Source organism: Corticium candelabrum, chromosome 6 (assembly GCF_963422355.1).
Source record: "Corticium candelabrum chromosome 6, ooCorCand1.1, whole genome shotgun sequence".
NCBI lineage: Eukaryota > Metazoa > Porifera > Homoscleromorpha > Homosclerophorida > Plakinidae > Corticium > Corticium candelabrum.
Genome location: NC_085090.1, coordinates 4,837,418 through 4,849,917, shown reverse-complemented (window position 1 = coordinate 4,849,917; position 12,500 = coordinate 4,837,418). Strand labels below are relative to the sequence as shown.

General features: G+C 41.2%; 2 protein-coding genes across 4 annotated transcripts in view; both read left to right on the top strand.

The window, feature by feature from the left end:
* LOC134180810 (multiple epidermal growth factor-like domains protein 10) overlaps positions 1 to 8,825 on the top strand; it is a 24,384-nt gene extending 15,559 nt beyond the window's left edge. The window contains exons 7-20 of the mRNA XM_062647994.1: positions 2 to 116; positions 191 to 357; positions 421 to 496; positions 1,230 to 1,412; positions 1,477 to 1,753; positions 1,977 to 2,079; positions 2,338 to 2,484; positions 2,539 to 2,661; positions 2,713 to 2,838; positions 2,895 to 3,038; positions 3,108 to 3,264; positions 3,330 to 3,371; positions 8,281 to 8,324; positions 8,383 to 8,825. Of these exons, the coding sequence (XP_062503978.1) occupies positions 2 to 116; positions 191 to 357; positions 421 to 496; positions 1,230 to 1,412; positions 1,477 to 1,753; positions 1,977 to 2,079; positions 2,338 to 2,484; positions 2,539 to 2,661; positions 2,713 to 2,838; positions 2,895 to 3,038; positions 3,108 to 3,264; positions 3,330 to 3,371; positions 8,281 to 8,324; positions 8,383 to 8,675 (1,997 nt within the window). The 3' untranslated portion in view covers positions 8,676 to 8,825. The remainder of the gene's footprint in view (position 1; positions 117 to 190; positions 358 to 420; positions 497 to 1,229; positions 1,413 to 1,476; positions 1,754 to 1,976; positions 2,080 to 2,337; positions 2,485 to 2,538; positions 2,662 to 2,712; positions 2,839 to 2,894; positions 3,039 to 3,107; positions 3,265 to 3,329; positions 3,372 to 8,280; positions 8,325 to 8,382) is intronic.
* A 1,859-nt stretch (positions 8,826 to 10,684) lies between these two features.
* The window catches only part of LOC134181152 (multiple epidermal growth factor-like domains protein 10), a 12,749-nt gene continuing 10,933 nt past the window's right edge, over positions 10,685 to 12,500 (top strand). For all 3 annotated transcript variants that reach the window (XM_062648367.1, XM_062648366.1, XM_062648369.1), the window contains exons 1-3: positions 10,685 to 10,780; positions 11,797 to 11,892; positions 11,960 to 12,058. In XM_062648367.1, the coding sequence (XP_062504351.1) occupies positions 10,708 to 10,780; positions 11,797 to 11,892; positions 11,960 to 12,058 (268 nt within the window). In that variant the 5' untranslated portion in view covers positions 10,685 to 10,707. The remainder of the gene's footprint in view (positions 10,781 to 11,796; positions 11,893 to 11,959; positions 12,059 to 12,500) is intronic.

The following is a 12,500-nucleotide window of genomic DNA, read 5'->3' as shown; positions in this document are numbered from 1 at the left end:
TGGAGAGGTGCAATTTGCATGGACGCATGCCCTGACGGTCTCCATGGGCCCAACTGCAAATTTAACTGTACATGTCAGAACGGCGGAACATGTGATTCCTATACAGGAAATTGCAGGTAAGAGCAACTAAACTAAAATTATAGGTATATATAAACATGAATTTTGTCAAATGGTGGTTAAATACGTTTAGTTGTCCTCCCGGGTTCATTGGTGACCACTGTGAGAAAACTTGCCCAGCAAATACGTACGGTTTCAGGTGTGAACACAAATGCAAGTGTGTTAACCGTGGATTGTGCAACCCTGTCAATGGAACATGTACCTGTGTTGGGCATTGGGTCGGTCAATATTGTGAGAAACGTAGGCCACAACTAACTAAAAGCAATTTTAATTTGTAATTGCCATTATCAACTATTGTTTTAGCATGTTTAGACGACTGGGAGTACTGGAATGGGACCACTTGTATTACATGTCCTTGTGAGACAAAGAACAGCCAATGGTAAGTAATTTTGTATTGGCCATTGGATCTGCTGTACACACAGGCACGCACACACGCACGCACACACGCACGTGCACACACACACATACACACACATACACACACACACACACACACACACACACACACACACACACACGCACACACACACATGCACACACACACACACACTCATACACACACATTTTTGATAGCTTAATTGATTTCCTGGTTTTAAGTAGTCGATAATTATACATATGTATATATATATATATTTTTACGCAGTGCATAAATTTTTAAAAAGTAACCCAAAACCAACCCAAACCCCCACTCTACAAAAAGTCTAGAACGTTATCAGAGCAATCTACAGACAATCTCTCTAGAATTGTCTCTGCATTATACAGCCAGAGTTTAATTGAAAGCCGTTAATGGAAATATGATGTGGCCTGGCTCATTGTGAGGTGACTGTGGAATGTTGTTCTGCTGCAGATTGATTTTAAAATCTGGAGACTAGACGGCGACCACAAGCCCAGACTTTCAACAACTAGTGGATAAAACACACCTACATTCTCACTAACAATATATTGATATGAGCTGTCTTTCTCTCTTTCTCCAGCTTCTGCCGCAACCCCTGCTTGACAAGCTGCCTTTACATATATATATATATATATATATATATATATATATATATATATATATATATATATATATATATATATATATGTATGTATGTATATGTCTATGATTATTGCAGGTGTAATCAGTCTAGCGGTGAGTGTGAGTGCTTGGATGGTTGGATACAGCCATCTTGCAAGGCATCTTGCCAGAAGGGAACCTTTGGCTACGAATGCCTCAATCAGTGTCGTTGTCAGAACGGTGCACACTGTGACCCAGTGGACGGATCATGCATCTGCACTAGTGGATACAATGGCACAATGTGAGACACAATCAATTCTATCCGCAATGTATTCACCCTACTATACATGTACATTTTTTTACAGCTGTGATCAACTTTGTCCGGACGGAACGTATGGGTTCTACTGCAGTGGGTTGTGTGGATGCCAGAATAATGGCGTTTGCTCTCACATGGATGGATCGTGCACTTGCTTGGATGGGTGGCGTGGTGCCTTTTGTGAATTGGCGTGTGATAGCGGTTTCTACGGTGATCGCTGTCGGCAAGAATGTTTTTGTCTAAATGGAGCCGCTTGTGATCATGTTAGTGGGACGTGTACTTGTACTGATGGATGGTTGGGAGACAATTGTTCTGAACCATGTGTGGTCAGTTTGATTGTTACTTGATACTGGCATGTAGTATAGTGTGTGTGTGTGTGTGTGTGTGTGTGTGTGTGTGTGTGTGTGTGTGTGTGTCTGTGTGTGTGTGTGTGTCTGTCTGTGTCTGTGTCTGTGTGTGTGTGTGTGTGCACGCGCGCGTGCGTGCATGTGTTCTGTGCATTGTACCTATGCATGCGATCACTGAGTCAATGCTGTTAACAAATTGCAGGCTTTTCAGTTTGGGGCAGGCTGTTTACAGCTTTGTAATTGTGCTAATGCTGAGAGTTGTAGTAACGTGGACGGTAGATGCCACTGCAAACCAGGCTGGATTGGTAATAGCGGCAAGTTGTCTACACACTTACACCAGACACACACACACACACACACACACACACACACACACACACACACACACACGCTCATGTGCACAGACATGCTCACGCACATACACAAGCACATGCACGCATGCACACACACACACACACACACACACACACACACACACACACACACACACACACACACACACACATACAAACATACGTACATTTTAAGCAAGTGGAGTAAACTTGTTTTTGGTTTCACTTCAGGTTCTACCTGTTCTGATCCGTGTCCACCTGGACTATGGGGTCATGACTGTAGTAACGACTGTACATGCTACAATAGAGGCATTTGCGATCACGAACTTGGAGACTGCAGCTGCACTGAAGGCTGGACCGGGAGCACATGTTCACAACGTTAGATAAATTTATCATTTAATGATTGTAGTGTAAGTAGTCCTATGTTTGCAGTTTGTCCAAGTGGTTTCTATGGCATGCAATGCTTAGAACCATGTGACTGTGATTCGGCTTGCGATCCTATCGACGGTCATTGTATCTGCGCTCCTGGACAGATGGGAGTAAGCTGTGATCAAGGTAAATTATCTCTTACCACTCTGCTGTTTACATCTAATATTTTCTGCTAAGATTGTCCGGATGGTACATTTGGAGTGGGTTGTCAATCTTGTCAATGTGAGCATGTAGATGCAGTGTGCAACAAAACAGCTGGTTGCATATGCCCCAGCGGACGCACAGGAGACAACTGTGAATCTGGTATGCAAAGTTTGAATTGTTTATTTCAGTTGTGTACAGTAATCACGTCTCTGCAGAGTGTGATATCGGTTTCTATGGTATTGGATGTAACCTAACATGCAGCGAGAAGTGTCCAAACGGGACATGTAATCCGAAGACAGGAATTTGTGCTTGTCCCGAGGGTCAGTCTTGGAATGGTGAGAACTGTCAAGAGACGGAAGGTGCGTCATTCATACACGTCCAAGCGTTTCTGTCTAACTAACCACATTATTTCTTTGTTGTATTGACAGGAGGATCGAGGGAAGATCAGTTAAAGACAAACGATTCATCTGGAATTGTCAGTGGTATATGGGGAGGAGTTGGAGGTGGTACAGCCGTGATTCTCGTGATCTTGACCATTATACTGGTGATAGTAATTCGACGGAGGAAACGTTCGGATACCAAGAGGTAGGATTCACAGTCAAATTCTAACTCCACAAAGATGATTGTAATATGTTGAGCTATGTTTGCAGTGTGAGTTATGGCAACAGGCATGGTGGTCAAGTGTCAATACAGTAAGCTTGCATAAATTTGTGACAATTGTGAATATTGGATTTACAATCACTGAGGTTTAACGTATTTCAATGGCGTAGTTGATCGAGTTTGCAGGAATGCTTTTTGAACTTTCATGTGTGTATTTATATTTGTATCAATTGTTGTTTTCTTATCTATTTTTATTACTCATTTGTTTAATTTGTTTCATTTGCCTGAAATACATTTACTTAATTATTTTATTATGGGATTATCTAGTTAGTTATTTTTGCATTTACTTTTATTTATTAATAGTATTATATTAATCTTTGTCTTCATCTTGTGCAGCTATTTGTGCAGTACACACACACACACACACACACACACACACACACACACACACACACACACACACACACACACACACACACACACACACACACACACACACACACACACACACACACCTGTCCTTCCTGTCCTGTTCTCTTCAAAAGCTACCGTAAAACGGTGATGCTTGCCTCCAAGAGGCAGCAAGTCTGATGAATGAATATTGTGCGTGCTAGAATTCTACACATCTGTGAACTGTCAATCCTCCTTTACTTCTGAATCATTTGAAACAAGTTGAACATTGGATTGAACCCTGTTGTTCCCTTATCGGTTTCCTTCTTTCTTCCATACACTTGTGTCTCGCCGTATCACTCTGTCTTCTAAAGATCCTGGAGCACATCTCACACATCACATCCCTGACTGCTACCGGAGCACATGTCTCCATTCTCTCTCTCCAATGTTCGAAACTATCACGACACAATGTACTCCAGCCCACTCTTGATCTCACAGCGTCATCGTACATTCCGCCTCTGATACTTCAATGTCTTTAAAATCTCTTCTCATCATATCTCTCTATCTCTTCTTTGGACCACATCTGGAGTGGGGCTGAGGCAACCAACCAAATAAGGTTGATTTTGGTATTCTATGGTCTGGCATCCTAGCTAGGTGTCCCAACCATTCCAACCTTTTTCCTGTTCACTTTTTCAGTTGCAGTCTCTTTATCTTCCCACCTCCTCCTCACTTTTGCCATTGTGATGTGCTTAGACCATTGTTGCTTGTTGGAAATGCCCAAGATACTTCCAATTCATCGATGGTGAAAGGTTTTCAGCTTCTTATCATGCTTTCTGAGAAGGACCCAACATTCTGCTCCATAGAACAGCACAGACAGAACACACGCATTGTAAATTATTCTCTTTGTTGATATCTTTAGGTATTTATCAACAAAGACAGCCTTTCTCAAAGCCCCAAAAGCCCTTGACGCTTGAGCTACCCTTTTGTCTACCTCCACAGTCATTTGCCCAGAACTGGTAATGACAGACCCAAGATAAGAAAACTCATGTACCATCTCAATGTCTACTCCTTCAAGTGCAACAGGCGTTCAATCATTTTCCTCAACCAGTCTTCCTGTTATCACGTGTTTGGTCTTGGGAACGCTAGCAGTCAACTCAAAATCTCTGGGTTTTTTGTTTTATTCCATTGTTTTCTTCTCTGCACCTGATCTTGATGATGACAGAAGAGCTGCATCATCAGCAAATTATCTTCTTCTCACAAGCGTTCTTAGTATACCTCCTGAACAATTTCTTGTCCTGTTTGTACTTGATCGTAATGCCCACTTCTCAGTATCCTCTATCCTAACCAACCATCTCTCTACAGCTAAACATTTGTACAGGTTGAACAACACTGGAGCCATAGAACAACCTTGTCTCAAACTATTTTGAACCTCAATCTCCTCTAACATTGTTCCATCCAAATGAATTTTTGCTTTCATTTCTTGATGAAAGATGCAATCAGCTGGATTGTCTCTTCAGGTACGCCAAGATTCTCTAATGCTTTCCACATCGCCTGTCTTTGGGACAGAGTCATAAGCTTTCTTCAAATCAAGAAAGGTGAAGAAGGCCTTAGATTCATGTTCTAAAGACTTCTTCACAAGCTGACGTATAGCAAAGAATCATGCACAGCTTCTTCCTTTCCCAAAGCCACACTGCTACTCAGGTAACTCATTTTCAGCTAACTTTTGTAGTCTCTCCTGTAGGATCCTGGCCACAATTTTGTCTGATTACATCCAACAGTGAAATTCCCCTTCAGTTGTTGCAATGGCTGAGATCACCTTTCTTAGGAATAGGAATTAAGATAGCATCATGGCAATCATCTGAATACTCCTCTTCTCCCACACAATGTCAACATTCACCAACTTCAGTAATCTTTTAGAAAGTTCATTTCCAATGCAAGCAGCCTTAACCATCTCTGGAAGTATACTAGATTCACCACCAGCTCTACCGTTCTTCGCCTTCTCAATAGCGTTTGACAGCTCCTCCTCTGTTGGTAATTCAGACATTTCTGGCTTCAGTTGTCTTTGTGTTACTCTTTCTAACTTGTCCATATCAAACTCACTCTGTACGTTGAGGATGTTGTTAAAATGTCTTCTCTATCTATCATGCTTGCTCTCAGTAGTGGTACATACATTACCATTCTCATGTTTTACCACAGCCAATCTCATTGGCACCACACCTCTTCTTCTTCCTCTCTGAATGTCACGAATACATTTTCATACAAGCTTTCCATCGTGTCTACCTCTCTTTGCTTCCAAAGCTTTACGCTGAAACCAGGCATCCTTAGCTGTTCTCACTGCTCGCCTTGCTGTCCTTCTTGCAATTCTGTGTTTGTTCTTATAGATTTCTTTTTCAGTGCTAAGCCACAATGCATATAGCCTATTTCTCTCTAAGAAGAGTAGTTTTAGAGTTTCCTCACTCTCTGTAAACCAATCTGGTTGTCTCTTATTGTTATATCCATGCTCAGTCTTAGCCCCGTCACACAACGCCGTCTTCAGGGTATTCCACTTCTCTTGCACACATTTCGTGTCATCCCTCTCTTCTTGTAACCTCTGGTTAACACTCCTTCCTCGCAAAACTACCCATACATGTCTCTGTCTCTCTCATCAACACATTTGCTCTTTAACTTTGTCACATCCCATCTTGTCACGGCTGTTTCTGCAGCATCCGTACTGAATGACTTGTTCTTCCCATCCACTACTTTAGCTCTCAACATTCGATGATCAGTGTTGCAATCCACACCACGCATCACAGATACATTCATGCACTTTCTTCTATGACTCTTCCTCATAATCACATAATCAATGCAATGCCATTTCAACGACTTTGGGTGCTGCCAGGTCTGCTCGTGAATTTCTCTTCTTAAACCAGGTGTTGCAAAGGGTAGCTTCATTTATAGGTAGAAAAAACAGCAACTCTTTTCCAGCTTCATTAATGTTACCATATCCATGAGGACCTCTCTCATACCACCAGTCATCATCAACACCTCTTGAACCCACGCGAGCATTAAAATCGCCCAACATCACATAGCACTCATTTGATGGAACAGATGAGACAGCACCTTGAAGATAATTATAAAATTTATCTTTCTCTTCCCTACTTGCAATGAATGTAGCAGCATAGCAAGATAGAACATGCAGTCGTCCACATCCAGTCTTCATAGCAGCAGTAACTAACCTTGAGCTCCAAGCTTTCCACTGACTACCACCCGCCTCCCACACATGTATAGCTTCTCCAGATAAGACTATGGCAACTCCCTCTCCTCTTTGCCTTTTTTGCCCTGTGTCAGGAACATCTCTGCCAGCTGTCAACACAACACTACCTTCAATTCTATACGCATCAAGTCCAAACCATTTGGTCTCCTGCAGTGCTGCCACATTCGCTTGGTAGCTGTTCAGTTCACTTATAACTTGTTTCATCTTTACTTCATCAATGACACTCACATCACAATAGGTCCGTCAACATCAACTAGCGTTCTCACATTCCAAGATGCCATATGCCATGCACAATTTCCATGCATCCAACTTGCACTATGTGCATCATTCGATATCTTGCCGTGAGAGGGTTGCAAAACCTTTGCAGGGTGAAAGCCTTGACATGAACTGAGTGATGCCATCATTCGACACCCTATACTCAGAATCAAAAGACTCCAAGACTCCAGTCAGCTTTAGCCAGTTTTCACAAAGTGAAAATACTGTTGCCCGGGGTCACCACGGGGAGGCGCTGACTACTATAGCTCTTACAAGAACTGACACACACACGCGCACACACACACACACACAAGTTTACCGTGTTTGTACTGTAGTACTTGTGGTTTGGTGTCAGACAGTCTAGTTGGTCGTCTCTCCCCAGGAGGAGCAAGACGACGTCTTTCTCTTAGCTCCTGGGGAGACGAGGGGCTGGGCACTCGACTTGAACCTTTGTAGAACTTAACAGTCATTGATGATGTATGTGATGGATGACATACAGCGAGAGAATACACTTTTCTACTGCTAAAATTTATACTGCAGAGTGTATGATAAACACGCATGTACTCAGGATATGAAAATCAATATAAAGTCAAACACAACTGATCTTGTTTTGAAATGTTGATATTAATATTAGGTATAGGGATGTTGCTGTTGTCTATAAAGGCAAACGTTTATTTCAAACATCTTTAATTTAATTAGAGAATTTAGTAGCTACAATATATTTCATGTGTCAAACAGTCTTTGACCTAGTACCACATGATGAAATGGACACACTAAAAAAATTAAAAAACATCTCTGCAGTCTGACAAGGCACAAACTTTAGAATACAATACAGTTAAATGTTTCACTATCACGCATTTACACAGGGCATTGGGGTTTTCCAGGCAACCTGGAATGATGCCTGAGAATACATCCGAGATAGCAATAGTGTTGGTATATGTGAGTGCGACAGCTGGCTAAGTCTTGTTTATTACAATTTGCATGATTTTATAGGCCAACTGTACTGCATGGCAAGAATAATTCCAAACATCTTAAATTTGTCTGCAGCCCATGTTTCACGTGTGTGGTGCATTGTATAGTAGCTGTTGTGTTTGTGTCTGTAGATCAACAGAACCTGTGTATGCTGTACCTGTGGCATCATGTACAGGTACTTTAGTCTTGCTAGGCTAACTGTTGCTATGCAATGAAAGTGTGACATTGATTAGCCTATAGCTCGATTGATGACCCAAATACATCTACGGGAAACAATAAGTCTTCAGGAAACATGCCATTCAATGACTATATGAACATTGCACCGATGCCACCGATGAGAAACAGCTCACTAGGAGGAGGATTGTTATCTCCATATCCAGACAAGCAGCCTTACTATAGTGATCCGTTGCCAATAGTGCCGATGGCTACGAATCCGTGTTATGGTGGAGCTGCATTGATTGTTGGTGCTGCTCATCTTACTGCAGAGGAGCCATTGCATGAGATTGCAGGTACAGTATCAGGATAAGGAATGATGAATGGTGTTTGATAGGTGCGTGGTGTCACGGTTACATTTGGGCAATGTGAGTTAGGAAAACATGAGTATTTTATCACAAATTGTGTACTTGTTTTGGCAACTCACTTGTGTATACGTGTGCTTATATCAATGTTTTTGGCGGTTGTTGAATAGACACTTTTATTGTTGAGAGATGAGGAGAGGCGTGTTGCATTGTGTTGAATTGTGTGTGTGTGTGTGTGTGTGTGTGTGTGTGTGTGTGTGTGTGTGTGTGTGTGTGTGTGTGTGTCTGTCTGTCTGTCTGTCTGTCTGTCTGTCTGTCTGTCTGTCTGTCTGTCTGTCTGTCTGTCTGTGTGTGTGTGTGTGTGTGTGTGTGTGTGTGTGTGCGTGTGCGTGTGCGTGTGCGTGTGCGTGTGTGTGTGCGTGTGTGTGTGTGTGTGTGTGTGTGTGTGTGTGTGTGTGTGTGTGTGTGTGTGTGTGTGTGTTTGCGCGCACGTGTTATGCATGCAGACATACCCCTACTCTCTTAGTTTGTCAACTAACTGAACGACTAGACTAAGATCTCTTTGTAATTGAATTAGTTTATGAATTATTTAAGTAAGAACTGACAGTACAATTTATAGCATTTGCGTGAACTTGTCTACTACAGTACCTACATTACTCTATCATAAACTTTGTGACAGAGCCTATTCTGCATAAACACCTACTACTGCTATACTTCTAAAGACTCCCTCGTTTGAAACTAATAGGGGGAAGGGGGAGACAATTGCAGTAATGGCATTTATTACTATGAACTGGAAAGAAACACTGAATATTATTACTCCCTACTGTACATACATTCCTTAGCTTGGTACACCCACGCATTTTGTAGGCTGTGCCAGTTGCCTTCTACTCTCAATGAAGTGTGATATATGATAATGATGGAATGGCGCGGTCTCTATTCCTTACTGTTTGTTCCCCATAAGTGTGAACTTTGAAAATCATCAATATCTCTGTTGTTTTTTGGACTTCCGCGATGATCTCGGTATCAATAGAAATCGCTAGGTGTGGCATTTCTGTTTATCAATTTATCTGGAACTGGAACCATTTAAGATAATTTGTATAACATGGTCCAACTGGGGCAGCTCTTAGTGCTCTAATGAGTACACCTGGTGTGGTCTCTACTTTATTGCTCACTTCCGGGTTCACGCTGATGGGGAACATACAGTCGTTGAGTAAGTGTACGGGGATTCGTCAATCACAGAATCATGAAGATTTCTCTGTGTTTGCGAGCAAAGAGAGAGTCAGCCATTGTCTTTTTGCTGTCGTTTCTCTGCATGCTATGCGCTGGCAGTCTCACTGGCCCCAACGTATGCACCATTCGTCAAAGGTACTTCTAGTACATTAATTATTAATGATGTAGAAAGTTGTGAAGGTCTGCATTTGTGCCAATCCTGCATCTTGTGAGAAATCTTGCTATGTACGCGTATGTGTTCGACAGAAATGCACCAGCACAAGCAATCTCGCAATTAAATGCGAAAGTAGAGGTCACATGACCGCCTGTCGCAAGCGATGTATATTGCCATTGTTGAACCATCTCGTTTTTGGACGCTAAACACTGATTTTATGCTCAGCAGTTGCAGTACTGTAAACGACCACGCCCATTCAAAGTGTCGTAGCGTAGGCGTGAGTAACAAATTAGGCGTTAGCCACACATAGTCTCGCGTGCCATTCGACCTATACGCGGCGGACAGGTCTGGGTGCGCGAGGATAGGAACAACCCCGGATATTCCAGAATCTTTTTCAAAGAATTCGTTATTGTGGTGAAATGCAAATGAAATATTATTTGCTGATGGTGGGCAACTGTTTTGCAGCCAACGGGTGTCTAAGAGCGTTAGTATGGCGCAACAATACACGGAGCGGTACACAACGACGTGTTCCTTTTGGCTCCCGACCACCTGCTATAAGACACGGTGAGTTCCATGCAGAGTGACACAATGTCTGATTGGCAGATGACTTTGTCGTCTTAATTTTTAGTGTCCGATATAGAACTGTCTACAGAGTAATGTATATGACGACATACTACACGAGATATTTGTGTTGTAGTGGATACTCGGCTGTAAACAACACATGCCAACGTGAGTGCTTGTGTGATTCTACTTCTGACATCATATAGTGATAGTAGTCTACTGTGTATCTATTTCTACCCTAGTACGTCTTATATATATATATATATATATAATACAGATAACACAGATAACACATATCCACCCTAAGGACGGAAGCACAAAGAGTCTAAGTCATAATAATTATATATATATATATATATATATATATATATATATATATATATATATATATATATATATATATATGTAAGACAGTTTTTTGCTGCACTACAGATATGGTTGGGTATCCTATATTTCCAACCCCAAACTCCAAACGCTGCCCTTGAGGTAAGACTGTTGATAAGTTTGGTGACCATCAACTGGGATGTAATCAAGGACAGAGTTTGACAACAAAGCGTCGTGATGCTTTATGCGAAGTGGTGTATAATGCACTGCTTACAGATGATTCTTCTTGTTGTCGGGAGGTCATATGTAGCAGTAGCAACCGAACAAGATTAGGAGCTGTGTACCACCCTGATTTCGAGTGTGGTTTACCTGCATACTTTGACTTACCGGTACGAAATTCTTTACAACTGTCTTTCTCACTCGAGCAGCAATTTATCCAGGTGCAGTGTCTGAAACAGAAGAGACGGAGAAGGCTGAATGACATGGCTTCAATGTGTCCAGCACACGGAGCATTTTTCATTCTCTCGTAGTTGAGATCCTGTGTCTTTGGACACCCTCTAGCCTTCCAGTGTTAACGATTATAGCATGTAGAGCTTCTTTTGAACATAATGTTTTAATTAGCCAATCTGTTAGTTATTTTCATCAGCAACTCTTTACTAGACTGTGGTGTAGCAATTCTAAAATGACAGTAGCTAGATGTAGTAAAGTTGGTACAGTTAGTCTCTCCTGGGAGTTGTAATAAATAGAAATTATATTGTTTAAAAAACCATATATATATATATATATATATATATATATATATATATCCTTACAATTATAAAAAGTCATACAACTTGTGACTATGAATGTGTTGGTTGCAGCTGTGTGCTCGCCTACTTGCAAGAACTCCGGAATGTGTACAAGTCCGGATCAATGCCAGTGTTCGTCTGGATGGATGGGATCTACATGTACAACACGTAACGAATTTTGGCATAATTTAATTGTGTTTTCAGTGGTGGTGATATCTTTGTGTGAACCTGGCAGCTAAATGTGATCCTGGGTGTGCTACAAATGGTGGAAACTGTACGGCTCCGTTTACCTGTGACTGTCCTGCAGGGCTCTCAGGTTCTTCATGTCAAACAGGCACGTATATTGATTTATTAAAATGCAAAATGCAGTCTCTTAATTTGCTGTCATATTTTGGAACATTTTGTATCATTGCATTGACATTTTGTTGAGTCTATCTACGTTTCGACGGCATTGATTTTAAAGGAAAAGTTTATATATACATATATATACATATATATATATATATACATATATATATATATACATATATATATATATATATATATATATATATATATATATATATATATATATATATATATATATGGAAGAATTTCCACACAAGCTGGATTGTCAAAGGGCGATTTATAGTTGATTTTTACTGTGCCAAATAGTTAGTTAAGGCTGCTGTGTTTGTAGTGCACTTAGCAAAACACAGTTCTAGGAACAGAGACACTGCATGACAGCAAACTTTTTGCAAATTGCTTACACTGACTGGGCAAACTAGCATTTCAGT